This window comes from Plectrocnemia conspersa, unplaced genomic scaffold (assembly GCF_051122295.1).
Source record: "Plectrocnemia conspersa isolate PC_06_02 unplaced genomic scaffold, ASM5112229v1 ptg000008l, whole genome shotgun sequence".
Classification (NCBI taxonomy): Eukaryota; Metazoa; Arthropoda; class Insecta; order Trichoptera; family Polycentropodidae; genus Plectrocnemia; species Plectrocnemia conspersa.
Genome location: NW_028277172.1, coordinates 10,337,617 through 10,358,230, shown reverse-complemented (window position 1 = coordinate 10,358,230; position 20,614 = coordinate 10,337,617). Strand labels below are relative to the sequence as shown.

General features: G+C 28.5%; 1 protein-coding gene across 4 annotated transcripts; it reads left to right on the top strand.

Moving 5' to 3' along the window:
- The first annotated feature begins 2,992 nt into the window (after positions 1-2,992).
- On the top strand, positions 2,993-18,841 carry LOC148232936 (protein peste-like). Of its 4 annotated transcripts, none has more exons than XM_088190898.1 (10): positions 2,993-3,111; positions 10,061-10,140; positions 10,219-10,347; positions 15,618-15,923; positions 15,992-16,204; positions 16,275-16,406; positions 16,477-16,648; positions 17,764-17,966; positions 18,029-18,102; positions 18,174-18,841. In XM_088190898.1, the coding sequence occupies exons 3-10, from the start codon at positions 10,225-10,227 to the stop codon at positions 18,556-18,558; spliced, it is 1,608 nt and encodes a 535-aa protein (XP_088047024.1). In that variant the 5' UTR covers positions 2,993-3,111; positions 10,061-10,140; positions 10,219-10,224; the 3' UTR covers positions 18,559-18,841. The 4 variants fall into 4 exon arrangements, with proteins under 4 accessions (XP_088047024.1, XP_088047023.1, XP_088047025.1 ...); XM_088190897.1 differs by having other exon boundaries at positions 3,086-3,436; XM_088190899.1 differs by lacking the exons at positions 2,993-3,111; positions 10,061-10,140 and adding an exon at positions 3,120-3,436.
- The last annotated feature ends 1,773 nt before the right edge of the window (positions 18,842-20,614 follow it).

The following is a 20,614-nucleotide window of genomic DNA, read 5'->3' as shown; positions in this document are numbered from 1 at the left end:
CTTTGAATACATATCAGCTTATTAAATAGATCATGTTTTTATAATAACCTTAATGTACTCATTATGGTTATTATAAAAACATGATAACATCATCGTTGCGCCAAAAGTAACCAAATTTAGTAGTTTAAAAGAAATAGTGAAAGTGAAAAAAAAATTTTGCTGGACCGAAAATAAAATCAGTTTTAATAAAAAAAAACCATCGATCCAATCTCTTCATGAATATGAAAACTTTTCATGATTTAACACAAATATTACACAGACTAACTGTTTCGTTTGTTTGTTCATACGAGAGCATCATTTCTCAAATTCTTTTAGGTTGTAAAATTAAGCTAGAAATTACTCGTTCATTCTCAACGTTCGCAGCATTTTACGAAGGCGTAAAAAATGGTAAAACGTTTTAAATGGTGTATAATATCCGTTATTTTAAATTATAAACGCAATTTTTTGGAGTTCCACCTTATTTTTACTTTTAAGTATTAAATATATAATATAATGGACATAAGTGCATCATATTAGTGACTGCAATAAGTAAAAGCAATACATAAATAATGTTTTAAGACATGATATTATTACAATTTAGAGCAAAGCAAATTGTGTTTTTAAATGCTTTTGAAGAATATGCCATTGGTTTATTATAATATCAATATTTAGGTATAGCGTGGGAAAAAAGCAGCAATCTGTTAATAATTAGATAATGATGGGACTAAATTCTTGGGATTTATTCAATAAGTGTTGAATTGATTAGACTATTCAAGTCAATAATGATTCAATTGACCACATTGAAGAAGCATTGCATCTAAAGAATCGACCGCTTCGCCAGTGAAAATAAAGTAATGCTTTACATTTATTAATATGCAATAGTTAGTTATTAAATTTAAGATGATTTTTCCGACCAAGAACAAGAATTATAGGTCAAATATTTTCCGAGTATGTACGTTGCCTAGATGGATATTTATTATCACACGATTATTTATACAAATCAAAGTTAATTCTCATTTTTTTAACATAATATATAAATCATATACAGGTGGAAGTATATATTTTTTAAATATATACTTCCACCTGTATCCTACAACATAGTTGTGTCAATTCATAAGATGATGCAACCGCTTCATGGAATTTTCTGGTTGCTCGTATGCGTGCGGTGCAGTGTGACTAAGCATTATGTTTTCTCATTTCTCAAAAAATGAGAATTTTCAATTCCACTAAACGATTTTTTCGAGAATTCTCGAGAAATTTTGATAAATAAATAAATATGTAATACATTACTCTACAGTGATCCTAATTAGCTGTTAAGTCTTTAATACCCCTTCAGCATTAATTAAATACTCTTTGTTTCACAGATCACTAAAACGTATTAGTGCATTTTTTACTTACTTGCTAATTTGTAAAAAGCAGTCCAGCATCGCCATTCTTGTGTTTCATTTAGTATTCACGTCTAAATTAGGTTCATTTGAGTTTTTTCAGAATATAAATACATTATTTTGTAAAAAGTTATCTCGTACGGGACAGTATTTAAATTATATGTATTTTATAATTTTTCTAATGCCGTTTGTTTTTTCTTTAATTTTTGTGTATTAATGTAGTTCTTAGATGACTAAAGCAAAAATTGGGCCGATTAGAATAATTGAGAAGATCGTAATTTTTTGCCACTAACCCTTTCACCGCGGCTGATATTTTTTTCGCACCATTTTGAATTTTTTAATACAGGGAGATCACATATTCATGCCATATTATGCAAAATATTATGGTTTAATAAATTCAAGGGATTTACAGCCTTAAGTTATACTAAATAACCATATTATTAAGCTCAAATGTTTATGGCACCTTTAGGTGCTCAATGAGTACTGGCGATTTGCTTGATGACTTCTATAGTAGTCATCCGCGGTGAAAGGGTTAAAATACTTCCGACCTCTATAGCTTCCAAGAAAGCATATATATTTTTGAGCACAACCCTTTCTTGTGCAGTGGTATTAAGAAATGCAAAATAAAAATTTATGAAAATGAGAACTCTCGATTTGGTCCTTTACTCTAGAAATAATTTATAAAATATTAATGTAAAAAAATACACATACCATAAAAGTGAAACTTGTTATTTTTGTAATTTGATTAGAAATATTTTTACTAAGGAAATTAAACTATAATACATTGAATTATAGTCCGCAATGCAAGATAAAATCGTACATTAAATAGAAAAATATATATTACTCACGCACTTTTATATATAGATATGAACGGAATTTTGCTATTGCCGTCAATCATAATTGGCTCTTTAGACGATGTAAGAAAAGGATAGGCGGATTTTTTGATTTCTTCACATCAGGATGACAGTATAAAAGTTATAATTTGCGTCAGTTTAACCAGTCACAGCATCTGCAACGATCGATTTAATAAATTTATAATTCGAAAATTAATAAACCACACAGCCTCAATTATAACTATACTCAGATATATTATTTAGCTGGTTGTTTACATTTACAAGGTAGGTACTAATATTAGTATTAAAACGTTAATAATCTTGTCTTAAAATTTTAGTCTGATATTCAACTTTGATACATAGTTCTGGCTATTTCATAGTCATAACTTATACAAATACTGAAATTATGACTCATAAGTTCAGTATTTGTATATCTTATTAAAAGTTATCGCCTAATAAGAATATTTTGTTGAAATTATATTAAAATTGAATTTCAGCATTCTGAAAAACTATTTATATTTCAGTGACATAATCAAAAATATGTAAACAGTAATACTAATCATACCACTACGCGTTCTATTTTTTTTTATTTATTAAGTCTAAGCAGATGATATTTCCATTCGAAAATATTTCCATATAAGTTTCGACATAACGTGTTATGTAGATTAGTATTGAGTGTCACAGTATTAATTAGTTAATATAATGTTGCCTATCATACTGGACGTGTTATAATGTTATAATTATATTTTAAATAAATGACTTATAATTGCTTGTGATAAATTAATTGATTCGTTAATTTCATATTATTTTTTACATTCGCGCGATTGATTGGTAGTGCGTCGTTTTTTACAGTGTAGTATTAATGTAGTGAACGGATTGTTTCGACGTGGAGTGTACCCTGATAAACGCCACAAGTAAGTTTACAGTCGTAGCTAGACTCGATACGCGCAATGTCTACGAATACCGCGAAAGCTCCATAGTTTCAAAATATATGTAGCAAATTGTGAAATAAAATGATTCAATAATTAAACAATTGAAGCAAATAAACTATTAATAAAATATAGTGAACTAGTATACATAAATAAAACAACAAACAAAAAATATTATAATTATATTATACTGTTTGAAATTGAAACGTTTTAATTGAATTCTACTGTTCGTTTTACGTAAAAGTTACGCTGAAGAGCTAAAACTCATAACAGCCATTAATATAGATATCTAGTTCAACTTTAACCTTAGGTGAGTTTGCTGTGTATATATACATTTTCAATTTGTTTCCGTGTTATGTATAATATAATATTTTATATAATCGAAATTAGTTATTTTTTAAAGAAATGAACTGTTATATATTATAGTTAATATATCAATACAAAAAAATGACACTTGTTTCAAGTAACATTTTGATAACATACGTTATCTGAAAAGCTTATACTTATGTATTAAAATTCGAATTACTTCTTCGCTTTTTCTTCCGACATCTTTATTTATGATAGACACTGATTCGCTTCGTGAATGTAAAACACAATATATACACTTCGTTTTAATTGTTAGGAAATATTATACTATGATTGCAATTAAAATGTATGTAAAATAATATCTGTTAACATGTTACCTTTAAAACATATTTCATATTTTCATTTACCCCTAACATATCAATATGTAATATGAAGCGATACATAGCGTCAACCTGTTAACCATTACAATATTTTCAGATAAGAAAATATTGTAAATAATTGTATGTTGATTTAAATAGTGTTATCATCATCACAAATATTCCAATTAAAATATATTTTATAGTTTAATAAACAAATAATAAAATTAAATTGTTGATCTTGTTAAATATTATAATATTTAAATGATAAAATTACAAATTAAATAAGAAAAAAAAATCGCAAGAATTCGGTCAACTTCTGTAAAAAAAAGATTTTTATATAAATAATTATTTCATTTTAAGACTGATCATAAAACATTTTTGATCTATTGTATTTACATTTTTTCTACGATTTTTGCATAGGCGCCATTTTAAAACAAAATTTCCGAGAAAAATCTAAAGAAGTAAAAAATGTTATATAATAGACATAAAAAATGAAAACTCTTTTTACACACTTTTATACACCGAAATCTATAATATATAATCAGTGGCGTAGCTATGGGGGGACGGAGGGGGCGGGCCGCCCCGGGCGGCACTTGCTTGGAGGCGGCATATTCGCGATGGAATCTTCTAGTGTGGTTCTTCACCCTGAAAATTTATGTAAATAAATGAATAGCGAGAGCTTAACAATAATCAATTTATTGTTTTAAGAAATGCTGATTTTATGACCCTGAAAAAAATGTATGGGGTGCGGCAATTTTAAGGATTGCCCCGGGCGGCACATACCCTAGCTACGCCACTGTATATAATTCTTGTTTACTTTTTTTCTAAGATTTTTTTCTGCATTTGCATGTATCTATGTTTGTCAGAAAGATCAGTCTGTCTGACAAACATAGTTGAGATTAAAACTACGGTAGTTCATGTTATTATAACCCCCAAAAAAATTCAGTTACAACGTCCTTATAAACCGTTATATTCCATATACGTATGTGTATGTACATATATAGATTTGTATATATGTAGACATACGTTGTTACACCGTTGTTACACATTATATTTCCAATAATATCGTAATCGTTGATAATCAAATTAATAAATAAACAACGCGATGACATCATCGTCTATACTTTTAATATAATATAAATGTTATATTATAGTATTAAACTATCTATAATATATAAATATAAACATTAGATTGCACCACTATCTGAAACAAAACTCATTTTCATATACAACTTTAGATTTCATCATGTTTTACGTGCATAATCTATGAAACCTTTAAAATTCAATGATCAAATTTTTTAAGTAGCATTAGCCTCATTCGGTTGTCTCATATTCGAGTATGATGAAATATGTATCAATTCGTAAAACTTTACATATTATTTTCGGCTAGACTTTTGACCTTATGATATATTTCTAGGACGTATGAAATTAAAAATATATGTTTATTAATAAATATTACGATTTTTAATTGTATTATTAATATCGTAATGTAGTAATATTGAAACTCACACTAATAATTCTTAATTAGATAATATAGTAAAAGCAAGGATTAAATAATTCCTGATATTCTTTAAAAAAAGATATATTTGAGAAGAATTGTTTATAATTATTTTTTGTTAAAAATCGTTTGGATGAAAATTAGATAAAGTAAATGGAATGGGTCTTTCTATATTCAGCATCATTAATTATCATATTCATACTTAATTATATAAATTATTAATAATACCACGAATTAATTATCAATACTAACATACTTGATTGAAAATTTAGATAATTAAAGCTGTGCATAATAACCATTAAATGTCTTCTCTGGTTTGGTGAAATAGAGTTAATTGTGTTCATCCCTGTCTCAGGGATATGTTATTTATCATCTATAAAACTTATGATCACATAGTGAATTATGTTGCGAAATCAAGTTGATATAATATAAATATGATAAATGTTACACAGTATCAAAGATCGTCAATGGTAACGGTTATTCAGAATTCATTTTGAGGCAATTCCTTTGAGTGTATATGATTGGAATTTACAATTCTAAGCAATAATATACAACCTTAGTCATAATAATGGGGCACCCCAAAAAATATGCTTTATCTTTAAAAATCGAAAAAATATAATTTTTTTTTTTTATATAAAATATTTAGTAGGCCCACCCTTAGCTTTAATTACAGCTGCAACCCTTTTTAGCATACTGTCAACATGGCTTGCAAGTGGACAGATAGTTTTCTCCATTCCATCTGAAATTTTTTTCGCAGCTCAATTTTGGATTTCCATGTTGGTCAACCATTCCTCTTAATTTTTCTCATAAATGCTCTATAGGATTTTGGTCGGGTGACCCTGTAGGGTGTAGGCAATGCTAAAAGCGTCAAACCCTTTGGCGTAAACCAACCTCTGTTTTTTAGCGAAGTATGGCATGGAGCGTTTTCATGATGGAATCGGATGGTAGTGTGGTCAGTGCTTGGAAATATTTTTCAGTAGGAATCCATTTAAGTGGATTCCAACATTAAAATATAAATGTCACTATTCGTGCTGCCATGCAACACGAATAGTGACAATATTTTATATTCATCTCCGACTCTTCTAAGCATGTGTACTACAACAGGGGTCTAAAACACTTTTAAAAAATGTTAAAAAAAACGTATGATTATTTAAAAAATATTGATTTTAAAATATACATACATATATCATTCTTTTATTTATTTATATTTTTTTCTATATAAAAATAATTTTCTTTTGTCGTTTTTAATTAATATTTATTCAACTCAAAAATCATGGCTTAAAATAAAATTGTATTAATCGTTAACGCACAGGAAAACAATTGCGCAAAAATTTAACTTTTTTGAATGAGAGAATTGGGTGCTTTTATTGATTGTAAATTCAGTGACAATCATGTTTATTGTTGTTCAAGTATAACATCTTAGATTATCAAAGATTCATATAAAAAAGAGATACTGATTTTGATCTAAGTTAATGTGACTGTGAATTAGACGCTTAATATAATATTTAATTTCAAATTTATTACCTAATTCTTGCAATTCGCTTGGGTATGAATCCCTAGAGTCGCGTTGAAACATTTTGTGTACATATTTATTAACACGAACAAGTTCAGAAGTAATTTTTCAACAGATTGAAATTGTCAGTTATTTTATATTAAAAAAAGATTATCTATACTTAACTGCATACGTGCATTGAATACTTTTGAATGCAATGGTTTTCGTGAGGCCTTGACTAAAACTCAAAGCAAGCAATGTAAATTATTCACTTTATAAATTGCCAAATTGACACTAATAGAATTCATACGAATTCGGCATTACAATCAATAGTTGATTTAACTTCCTTATCAATCTCTCTTATATATTATATCATATTATGAATGACTGTTATCGCGCAGTAAAGAAACTATTGATACGATAATAGTACGTCAAGACGATTGACAAGTACTCATAACATTTTACACGAACTATTTTCTATAATATTTAGCAAGCAAGGATAAAACACACATTTTTAATGAATTCCTGTTATCGTTTTCCTGTTGTATTTACAGTGCTTTATTTTAAGAACTCTTGGAATGACATAAAATCAATACGTAACTGTGTACCTATATTACAGATGTTTTGCTTTCCTGTAAAATATAAAACTAAAATATTTAGTGTACATCAACACCATATAGTGGATTTTATTTCTTGCTCAATAATATTTTATTTGATTAATGAAATTTTAATATTTACATTTTTTATTATTCTTATATTTTATGCAATGGGATAAAGTTTTATATTTGTAATGTTCATTGTTTATCTAATGTGGTGCAATTAGTAATTCCAAAAATATTGTTTTTACTCTTTTATCTCCAAATGTGATATTATATTTGTAGAGGTCATGCAGATAAATTAAACATATTCTAAGGTTGCAGGATATTAAAAAAATTAGAAGCCCTTGCTATAGATTATAAATATGGAATTTAAATGTAAAATTCCGTTTATAAATTGCTATAAAAAAATTTAGATTTATCTGCTAAAAATTTATACTTAATTCCGTAACTAAGTAGAATTCAAAATTTTCAATAGAACTTTGTAAATTATTGTTTTAATGTGACGATACTGCAAAAACATCTATATAATTGCAGTCCAAATTTGAGCTCAAGTTCTTTTTTACCGGAGAGAATACCTTCCACTTAGGAATATAAGAAGCACCCCAAAGCATTTAATAACATAAGATATGTCAGAAGTTTTTGCAAAATATCAAATAAAATATCAAATATTGTAGATTGATATAGAAATTAAATTCTATATCTTGTTGATAGCTTCTGCATTAAACACAATTTTAGAATCTCATTGATCTTCATCTTGGATTATTTGGTCAAATATTATTATTAATTCTCTTCTGAATTCACAAACCATCTTCAAAATTCTACTATTATAATTCTATCGTGTAGGAGCAGCCGCAGGTTTTTATTAAAATATAACTTCTTGAAGGCCTATAAAAAAATTATGAAACTGATAATATATATTTGAAAAAACGCTTGCAACCTATTACATCCTTACCAGATTGAGATAAAACAAAATTCAATCTGTGAGCATAGCAGTATACAAATATGGAGTTAGGACAAATATTTCGATTTTTTTGTACTATTTTGTGGTACCTAGATATTACAGCCGCTCCGTCATAAGTATAAGCAATTAATTTGTCTGTACATCCAAATTTCAACAAGGTATTATGAATATCATCGATAAGAGCATCAGCTGTTCTATTGGGACTTACATCGATAAATTCGCAAATCTCTCTTGAATTTTCCTGCCTACGTTTGTATGGCCTTTAGGTAAAATAAGATAGAGATTTCACATCTGCTCGGCTATTGGTATAGAAAGCCGGCAGCTCCCACTGCGAGACATGAAGGCCGAAAGGCCGGAGAAATAGACAGATTCAAAACGTCAACCGCATGCACGGTTGATGGCGAGCGACTGTAAACACAAGCACTTGTAACAGCTGAAGTTCAAAAAAATCTTCAAACTGATGATTGGTTTTAACCAACAGACTGTAAAATTTGTCTTGTCTATAACCTAATTGACTAATACACAATAATATCGCATTTTTTACACAAATGTTTAGCATTAAATTTTTATAAATATTTTCACTACGAAAGCTGATGGTTAATTGGTAAGAACCTAATCAAAAACAATACATATTATATAAACTTTTAAATTAGCGATTAAGAGGATTACAGTTACGTATATTTTTTAATTGTTATATATCAAGAAGTGATATTTCTAAAAAATTTCACGCTGCCGTCAAAGGTCAACTACAATATAATATATAATAAGCTTCTGCAAAATTTACACACTATTTAATCATTTAACCATATCATCGGTAAAAAAAGCTACACGTGCTAGAAAACAACTAATAACTGTATAATTTCAAAATAATTAAAAATTAATCACTGTATCAGGTGATTAAATATTTCTATTGAAATTATTTATTATTAAAATTGATTTATGTTAATTTTATATTAATATATTACGTATAAGTAAATATATACGACACAGTTTTAATATTTTTTTATTATCTATAAATCAAATATGTTTGATAAAGTTATGAGGCAAATATGTTGAATACGTAACTATATAATCAAGCATTATGTAATTAAAGCATATCAGATAAAATAAAGTAGTTACGTGTAGGTTCATCTAATAGTATTATATCAGAAAAAATCCGACACACCTCGTTAAAAAATATGTTTAAATGAATGCTTATATAATTGAAAGCATTAACTTTCAATGGATATATTCATGTATTACATAAAAATCTATAAATCACAAAAACTCATTCCTGCAATGTTTTTGACTTGCTTATTATATTTTTTTATTGTTAAAGTATGACGCAAAATAAACGATTGCGATCAATACAAACAGCTTATATAAGAATATGAAATGGATATCATAGTCACATGTTTTAATCTTGCCTTGTAACTTTGAACTTATTTTTTTTGTTAAATGTATGTATGTACACTATTAGTGATCTATCAAAATAATATTAATAATAGTGTTTTAATATAACAAGTTAAATAACTATAAAAGTATGACACGTGCAGATTTCAATCTTATCTTTGGATTGTTATATAATATTTTTATTAATATCGATTGGTTTAATAGCGTCTAAAATCTTTAGCAGTGGTGTCTAACATCCCAATGATTTCCCATGCGAATATTTAAGCATTGCACGTATTGATTTACTTTATCTTTTTTCTTCTTCTGGTATCACTCGCTATCCATCAGCGCGGCATGTAGGTTGAAAGGAGCGTCGTTAACGATCACAATTGGTACTTCAATTTGAACACAAGTTCACGACCTTACCGGTAAAAGTTGCTCGATTTAATTTGATTTGTAGCGTCTCGCCCACGCATATAATCGCATTCATCGTACATACGTTTTAGACCGACATGCAGCCAAAGAAGATCCGATGGCGAATGACCATCATACCAGGAATTGGTGCTATCCTGGCAGTACTAGGAGCAGCGCTGGCTATTTGCTGGGACGACATATTTCATTCGATTCTGAGCAAGGTAAATTTTCAAGACGTTGAACTAAGTTGAACTAAGTAAAACATTTATTGACCAGCATCTACTGTTTTAAAACATTTAAAAAAGCTGATGTGCGATTCCTTACTAAAATACAAAAATAATGATTTTTTAAACCTTGAGAAATTTAATAGTTTTAGGTACTTTCGTCCAAGTCCATAATATTTCTCTCAGAGGAAAATAAGCAGCGTCGCATCTCACTATATGATAGCTATCATTAGTGACATTACTATGGATTTCTAATATAAAAGCATTGATCAAAGTTTATTCAAACCGAATTTTGGTCAATAAAAGGGCGCAAAAACAATTATCACTTCTCAGAAGTAAAAAATTCACGTCAAAAGCAATAAAATCGTGGCGGCGCCGTCACTGCATTGGAACGCTCGGTGATGAGCGTTCCCACTGCGATGGCGCCGACACGATTTTATTGCTTTTGACATGGATTTTTGACTTCTTAGAAGTGATAATTGTTTTTTGCGCACTCCTATTGGTCAAAATTTGGTTTAGATGTACTTCATTCGACTTTCACTAATTGTAAATCGCAGTAGAAACACTATATAATCGAGCGTTTTACTGCAACGGCACGATTTTATTGCTTTTGACGTGGATTCTTAACAGAGACTGAAAAATGCATGTCATTTAATGAAAATAGATTACTGATCGAACCTTGCACCTTTTAAAATACTCACTACGGCTAATGCCAATTTAACTCTATCAAAAGCAGTAGTGTATGTATCTTTATAATCAGAATATTACTATATAACAAATACATTTATTAATAATTTCTGAATCAAAAGTCTTTTTTTTGTATTAAATAAAAGTGGATATAAATGGGAAATAGAATATTTTATTATGAGTAGATAATCAACAGAAAAATAAATCTTGAGCTTTGATACAGACGCAAATATCTTTAATTAAATGCGTATGTAAATACTTATAGTGAATACAAAAAACGGGGGACCGGTCCGGGTGCACTAAAACGCATAAGAATCTAAAATTACAATTATTTTTAATTTGCACAAATTATTTCATAAATATTTGTAAAACTGTCGCTCTATGTCTGTAGAATTTTAATAATATAAATAAACATGATCTTAGCAAAAGAAAACAGGTTTCATGTTCATGATTTGTATATTCTTGCTTTACTTGTGGGAAGATGGACTATATGAAATCAATACTTATAGGGTTTTATCTGTCGTGGTTAATAACAGTGATAATATGATAATAATCCATATTATAATAAAGCTGTGGTTTAGACATCGATATAATCTTATAATGTACCTACTTTCATTTATTTGTACCAATAACTAATTAAATTGCGGTTAAAATATAATTTGATAGGTTTACAAATTTAATAATAATACATAAAATATGATTTAAGTTCATTAGCACATATCGATGAATTTTTATATTAATAATAACACCAAGTATAATGAGTATTATGTACAATATATCAGTTTAACAATAATAATTTGTTATGTTACGTTGTAAGCTGATTATAAACTTCAAGAGAATATTATTAATGTCGACTAATATAATGTAAATTTAGTAGTCGACCTTCTAACATAAAAATGCTAAAGTAAATAATTTACTTCTTAAACAAATAATTTTAGCATTGACCTCATGAATAGTTGAACCATGGTTAAATTATATAATATTACACTAGATAAACTACGAAAATATATACATATTTGTTTAAGCCTAAAAAAACAATCTTAATGGTTCCTTAAAAATAACGATATTTCTAATCTTTGAAGCAATTAAATATTACTAAATATGATTTTTTCATTTCTAATATATATCAGAAGTGTCGGTGTAATCAGAGTTACATTTATACGATTATTGTATTAAGAGTCTGGCGCAGGATAGTGAAGGCTATACTTAGTATGATAGATTGATTGCTATATAAATCAAATCGTTTTAACTGTATGTGCTATGCAGTGTCGCAAATAAGCAGATGCAATATATGCATAAGCAGAAGCTTGTTTGTATTATACTATTAAAATTTCACTGAAGTTTTTAAGATTGTCAGTTTCACAAGGAATTTTCTAATGGATAGTTAGCAAAGGCAAACACAATAAAGTCCATCGAAGCTGTTTAAAATTATTTATTTATTTAAATTTAAATTAAGACAATCGTGACACATGTTACCCCAATGCGTGACGATGGTCAAAAATAAGTGTATGTGTAACATATTTTCTTCACTTTATGTTCTCGAGCAAGGAATTGCGTATCTGTAAACTGTAAAACCTTGGTTCGAGAGTTTTTTATTGGCAATTGACGAAAAATATTAACAATTTACATATTTTTTCTTTCGAAGAATAACTAAATAAGTCATTCTTTTTTTGAAAGATTCTAGTTTTTGAAACTATTTAATTAATGACATCAATGACTAGTTTCTTCGAAAATATAATTTCTCTTTAATTGCCCGTTGAAATTTCGAGCATAGCTCAGAATCGATATTTTCCAATTGTTTAACAAAAAATTTAATGCCCCTTCGGCTGTCAATAATAATCGTGAGACAATTATCAATAACAGCTGTTGCTAATTTACAGAAACAATATTAAAAAAACCTCTTTGGATTATCGATTCCCATGCGTAATTTATTTTTATCAGAGCGGGTTCTTAGATCACCAAAGCAAAGATAAAGCCGCCGGCCGGTTAGAGTAATAGAATAACGCTGAAAAATTGTTGGTCATTTAAATACTTTCGATCTTCCGATAAAGTATGCATATTTTCAAATATCTGGCACAAACACATTCGGAAAAGTTTTTTATCTGAGTGTACTATATTTTTGTTTAAGTAATCTTCAGCAAAAATAAAGTGAGTTCGAATACCTACGTCTTTGTCTAATATTACGAGTACTACTGGGCGGAGACGATGTAGGAAGATCTTCGAGGGAAGGTCTTCACGAATAATTCTATGGTTGACTTTTGCGGTTTATGCAAATAAACGATCCCTTGTCGTTCAATTATAGTTTTTTTTACTATATCTACCGATAGGAGAAGTTTTTTAAATTTAAATTCGAGTAATATGTGCCACATCTAATCAAATGCCTGAACGACATCCAGGAATTTTGCTGAGAATGTTTTTCAAAACCATTTGTGATACGATAAACTTCATACTATGAACTCAATGGTCGAAGTGTTCCTTCCGAAAGCCAAATTAACTACTGCTTTCTGGTTTTGATATCATAATCACTTTGAAGGCATTTGCGATACAGTAAATTATTTAATAAAATAGAAAGTATTTTGAGAAAATACTATCTCATAATATAAATAAATCTCATAGAGCTAAACGCTTTTAACTATTGCTCTTCATTGCGTTATAAAGATTAATTATAAGAATCAATTATGTAAAAACATAACCAGCAATGAATCACATTTGTAATAAGTATTATATTTACAGAATAACTTGTACAACAATGTCAAGTTCATTTATTAAGAATAAAGCCAAAACATAAATTTTTCACAACACGTGACTACGACGTAGCACGCGCTACGTTCATTATCCGTAGCATTTCGTTAACGTTAATGTCAAAGCGGTTGGTCTGTGCCGTGCTCGAATATCATACTGATATAATTGGATTTGTCCTATCCGCATAACCGATAATTTTCTCCAGAGACGAACATGATATTTAGGAGTGCATATAGTTACATAAGAGAGTATGAAATGTAGCAAGGATTATATGGCGTGACCACAAAATATACTATCGTTGGATATAAACTTGAAATATTACGTGTCGCTCCTGGAGTATCTTTGACTTCCTGCCACTTGGGACTTGATTATAATAAACGGTAGATACAATTAAGCGGCATTTATATTGAGGTCAAGATTTATGATAACCTATTTCTTATTATGATTTTTAGAAGTGTAATTTATATTATTACATATTTATTTCAACGCTCATATATTCAATAAAAAATGAGCCATGTCAGTTTGTTTTGGAATGCGCAAAGTGAAGTTTTTCCAATAACACGTAGTAGTTTTTTAAGCAATATCTTAAGATAACGCGGCACTGAGAAAATATTTACCAATCTAAAAAATAATAAATTCACTCAACTTATATTATATTTTGCGAAAACATAATTTATTAAAAGAATTTACATTTAAATGATATATTAACAATTAATATAACATTTGCATATCTAATTGTAAAAGCATACACAATAAAATGAAATGATTGCAGTTGCATGAATAATATATATTATTTGCATATAAAATTAATATTTTTTTATATATATATACATACAATATGAATTGAAGTAGTGCATTAATAGAGATTTTTTATTATCTAATATATACAACCTAACTCGATTTGAATTATTCGTCATAATATCCATCCGCGAGATTAAGAAAATCTAAGAAAACCTAACCTGTGATGATCGACAGGAATTAATATTATGTAATAACCAATAACTCTGAACACCCAGACACGATAGAAATTTAAAACACAAATGAGATTCGAACCCATGTCCTTCGAGTATTAATCACCGAGTAAACAACTGATAAATTTTATTCTGACTCAATGTTAACATAATATAATACAGTGTTTGCGAGAGAGTACTTCGTAGAAACAGGGTCTCATGGGTAAAAAGCAATTGTAAAAAATCAAAAAACTTTGCACTACGCGGCCAAATTGTCATAGAGGTTCTTATTAAATAGAATAGCAGTTATTTATAAAATATACAAAACATTAGCGCTTTTTGATCAGAGCTTTTTTCTATATAAAAATAAACACACCTATATTTAATAATTTTTTTCCAATTAAATATGTAATAAAAATTATTAAAAACACGCTTTTGGGGCAAGCAGCGAAAAGTAGCAATGCCTGTTAAATTAAATGTGTTTAATAAAAAAAGTCACACTTTTATGCATCATTATAATTGAGTTAAAAAACAAATATAAGAGAATTGCATTATTTTTTAATGAAATAAGTTACAGATAACAATAAAAAATCAAAGTTAAATATAAAAAAAATATGACACTATTTGATAACCTAACCTTTAGGTATTATAGATAAATATTTGATAAATCATATCAACTATTTGATGAATATTCGAATTTTTCTACATGTTTATTTATTTATAAGAATTTTATCTTTAAAAATGCACTAAATCATACATGTTACATATTATATATGAAAACACTATATGTATGTATGTACTATATCATATACATATTTATGCAGATTTAAATATTCATGTGACTTATTTATAATAACAGCAATTAACTACAATATAATTATTTTACAGGAGCTAAGAGTTACACCGGGTTCAAGAAGTTATGATGTGTGGAAGGAAACACCTGTCACTCTTTTCTTCGATTTTTACTTCTTCAATTGGACGAATCCGGAAGACATCACCGACAAATCTACCAAGCCTAATTTTGTAGAATTGGGACCATATAGATTCAGAGAAACAAGGCAGAAAGTCAACATTACGTTTAATCCAGAAAACTCCACAGTTAGCTACAAGCAACTGAGAAGGTGGTACTTTGACGCTGATGGAAGCAATGGAACATTAGAAGATGAAATAAATACATTAAACGTTGTAGCTGCTGTAAGAATAATATTTATAAAAGTATACATAAACACAATTAATTAATGTATATATTATATGTATTTTAGAGTGCAATTTATACTTCAAGATTTTGGAGTTACATACGTCAGAAAGGCGTCTCGATAGGATTGACAATGTTTCATGAAAAAATATATGTTACAAAAACTATTGGAGAGTTGCTCTTCGATGGATATAATGATCCTCTGCTTGACTTAGCTAAGAGTATGCCTGGCATTGAAACCAACGCACCACCAGTTGATAAATTTGGATGGTTTTATCAAGTAATTGATATATTAATTAATTAAAAGGAGTATTTTTTATAATCTTTTTATATATTTATTTTGTTTGTAGAGAAATGGTTCGACTGAAAACGATGGATATTTCAACATGGCTACTGGGGAAGCAAATATAAGTATGATTGGGCAAGCTTTACAGTGGAATCACGATTCCCGTACCAAATTCTTTCCAGGAGAATGTGCTGAGGTATAAAATAGGCTTTAAAAATAAATTAAAATCACCAATCATTATATAATTATTTTTATATTGTTTTCAGGTTAAAGGTTCAGCGGGTGAATTTTATCCTCCTAAGCAATCAATGAACAATAAACTTACAATGTTTTCTCCAGATCTTTGTAGAACTATCTCATTTGATTTTGATGAGGTAGTAGACGTTAAAGGAATTTCAGCTTATAAATATTTGGGAGGAAGTAGTATTTTAGATAATGGTAAATATTTTTGCAATGATAATCTTAATATGAATCGCTAAAAGGTTAAATTAAATATTAAAATTATTTTAAGAACGTATTACTAGCCGTGCAAATGCTTACATGTATATTTAGCTGAAATATTTTACCCTTCCTCATAGTTTGAAACACTAATAAAAGTTTAATAAGAGACTGATAAAACGTGCAGAAGAAATGGAGCGACTGACTCGTGGCTTGTGTGTGATCAATTTACTGTTATCACATAATCCGTAAGATGAGTTTTGCGTGGAATGAAATATTCGATGCAAGCAATAGAGCTTTGCTTTACAGTTTTGAAGAATACATAACAGTTTAAGTAATAGCATATATTTCAAATAATATACATATATATGATCAACTATAAACTTTACATACTTTTATCTCATATTTAAGTGCTTAAAAATGCACGGATACCAATAGAATAAAAATATACTGAGTCACTGTGACATTTGTGCACCTCTTTATTGGACTCAAACCTTTTTCTACTTTGAGTTATCCAAAGAGATGAAAATGATTGGGATTTATTGGCGATTAATTCGTCGTTCTTTCAATTTGAAAGTCAACTACTAAGGTTCAAAGTGAAAAACTGCAAAACATCATGGAAGTGGAATGCTAATCCGTGACTGATTTTCAAAAGTTTAGTTAAATTAAATTACTACTCCAATAGACTCTGATGTTACTTGTTGTTATATCTGATCTGATCAAAAGTATTCTATTACAGAATTGGTAGCATTTCGAAAATTTTTAGTCCACTCCCACATTTGCAGAATTGACAATCATGCATCACTATACTAGAGCGTATTGCATGTTTACTTTATACTGCCATCTATCGGCCACACTTCAAACTATATGTAACAGTGCTGCCGATTTACTGGAGAATAGAGCCGTGGTTTGAATTTTAAAGGTTTTAACTTGACTCACCATCGTAAATAGTTAGTCTTACAAAAATCTACCTACATCAAATAATTTATATTATACCCAAAAAAGTTTTAAAAATCTCTGCGACTAATTTATATAAATATTTTTTTTTTGCTTTTAGCGATTCATATAATATATGACTATATAACTGATATATTGATGTTACATTTAATCCATAGGTACAATTCTAGAGGAAAATAAATGTTTTTGCATAGGAGAGTGTCAACCATCGGGAACGTTGAATGTTTCAACGTGTAGATATGGCTCTCCAGCATTTATATCATTCCCTCACTTTTATTTAGCAGATCCATATTATTTAAATGCAGTTGAAGGTTTGAGTCCTGATAAAGACAAACATAGCTTTTTCCTAAGTTTAGAACCGGTAAGTTAAAATGTGTATATGGTTTGTAACATAACACCCTTCTATTTTACGTTATATTTTAGACATCGGGTATACCGGTAGACGTAGCAGCTAGATTTCAATTAAACATATTCATTAGTCCAAGTACTATGATAGAGTAAGTGTAAATAATTAAAATATTAAATAAATCATATAATTATATTACTAATCATATAATTTTTATTTCAGTTTATATAAAAAAGTGCCAAAAATGTTTGTACCAATATTGTGGTTCGAACAATGTGTCACTCTGGACGATAAGTTTTCAGGTGACATAAAAACAATGATATTAGTGCCATTGATTGGCAAAATTGTATCATTTACAATATTCGTATTTGGAATATTTATAATTTTGTGGACTCCGTTGAAGATAAATATTAGGTCGTGCCTGAAAAAAAAGAAGGGCGTAGAAGATAAAGAGATTGATAAAAGCATGATGAACAATATAAGAGAAGCTAAGGAGTGCGTTAAATTGATGCCGACCATAGAGAACGACATTAGCCCCAAGAATCTCAACGATGAAGAAGCAGCGGCTGAACCGTTGACGTCTCATAACGATCTAACAAAAGAATAATTTTATTTAAATCTCAACTTTATATAATTGAATTGATTGATTGATTCAACTTAATTCCATTTCCTATTATGAAATTAATATTTTTTAGTTAGCTGTGATGTATATTTCTTTATGAATATTATTATATAATAAGTATAATATTATATTATTGTAACAATAAGATTTTTTATTTTAGACAATAAAAAATGGCTGAAATACTCAGTTTAGGTTAAAATTGCGTCCAATTTATAATATATTTTCTATATGTAATGTGTTATGTATATATTAAATTAAAGCATTAAAATAATAGTTCTGTTCTTTCCTTATGCTTCTTATCACATATAATATTATATATTCAACATTGATTGCATGATAAAATAATTCAATTGATTTATTCAAGTCGTTAGTTGCAGTCGTGTACAGTCGACAGATATGGTGATCTTCAAATTGCTTAACATCCTTAGTAAGTAGATAATAATGTTTCATAACAATACTAATAATACATATTTTATTTATTATCCTAAATGTTTGAATGTATTCAGCTTCTAAAAAATGTTATTATGAACAGGGCTTCGAACCCGAACTGAACCGAAAATAATTATATGTTTATATCGGTTCCGTCTATGTTCAAACAAAGAGTCGCAAAAAATGCAAGCTGTGCAATATTTGAGATATTATATATTTGAAACTAATTATAGTTTTTAGAGAAAATAATTTCAATGAATAAGCACAATCATCTAGTGAAACATCCGATGAACGATTTAGAGGATTTTTTAAGAAGTAAAGAATTGGCAATATAGACACATAGATTTCCTATTTCTACAGATGTAGACATTGATTTCATATTGAATAACTTTAACCATGTACAAAGATTAGAAGGAAAAAAACATATTTTAGATTTTGGGAAGAAAATAAAAATACATAACCTCAGTTATACAAAATTGCAATGGTGGTTTTATGAGCTCCAGCAACACAAGTTAGTGTTGAAAAGCTTATTTTGCAAATACGTTATTTTAAAGTGATTTCTCTGGCTTAAAGTTTATTTTGCAAATACATTGAAAGATATATTAATAATTAGAGAAAACTTTCATATTTTTTAATTATAAACAAATATACCTAAGAATCCTATATATTTCAACCGTGAATATATGAATTAGCTTTATTTGCATATGTTTCGTTGAATAAATTATATTAATATTCATATATTATATACTTACAGTTCTAATTATTATACCTTTAATTCAGAGGTGCCTAAACTTTTTTGTCTCGTAGACCACTTGCCATGTTTTTCGGTTTTAGGTAGACCCCCTGCTTGCTTGATATTGATTTTTTGCAAATTCATCAACTTCAAATGTGTTTTTGACAGCTGGTATCGTGCTACTCACTTTGAAAGATTTCTACTATCTGTGTATGTGGATTATTCCATTCATTGAAAGTTAAAAATAAAGTCACCCACATTTACATCAGATGTAAATGTGGGTGTGGGATCCCCAATTTTATTTTTCACTGACATGGACCCCTTGCAGGTCGTCGTCAACCCCTAGGGGTCGATATAGACCACTTTGAGAATCACGGTGGTATATCATTATGTGCAGGTTTTTACAAGTTCAAAATGTATTGCGACCACAAAGCGAATGCCTACATCCTACAACTTACACAATTTTATAAACATATATAATAATTTTTTTACTTCATAGGTACTTTTATAAATAATTTATATGTCTTTATTTTATAAGATTATAATGTAAATAGATAGGTACTATCAGTGGTTGTTGAGATCCACTTCAGTGGACCCCCATTTTTATTTCATGGAGCTACAAATTTTTTTTCGCTGACGTAGACCCCTTGCAGGTTATCATAGACCCCTGGGGGTCGATATAGACCACTTTGGGAATCACTGCTTTAATTCATTATTAATTATTATATTTTTATATCAATTAATATAGTTTGCTTATAAGCAATAGAAGAAATAAAATGTTTTAAAATATGGTAAAAAATAAATTTTTAATACAAATAAAAAGAATAAAAAAAGAATCATTCGGAGCTGAACCAAAAATCGAATACCTTAAAAACCTGA

Excerpts from the sequence above, each read along its gene's own strand:
- LOC148232936 (XM_088190898.1), top strand. The coding sequence starts at position 10,225 with ATGCAGCCAAAGAAGATCCGATGGCGAATGACCATCATACCAGGAATT. Across the intron at positions 10,348-15,617 it reads TTCATTCGATTCTGAGCAAG|GAGCTAAGAGTTACACCGGG; the intron begins GTAAATTTTCAA and ends ATTATTTTACAG. Across the intron at positions 16,205-16,274 it reads AATTTGGATGGTTTTATCAA|AGAAATGGTTCGACTGAAAA; the intron begins GTAATTGATATA and ends TTTTGTTTGTAG.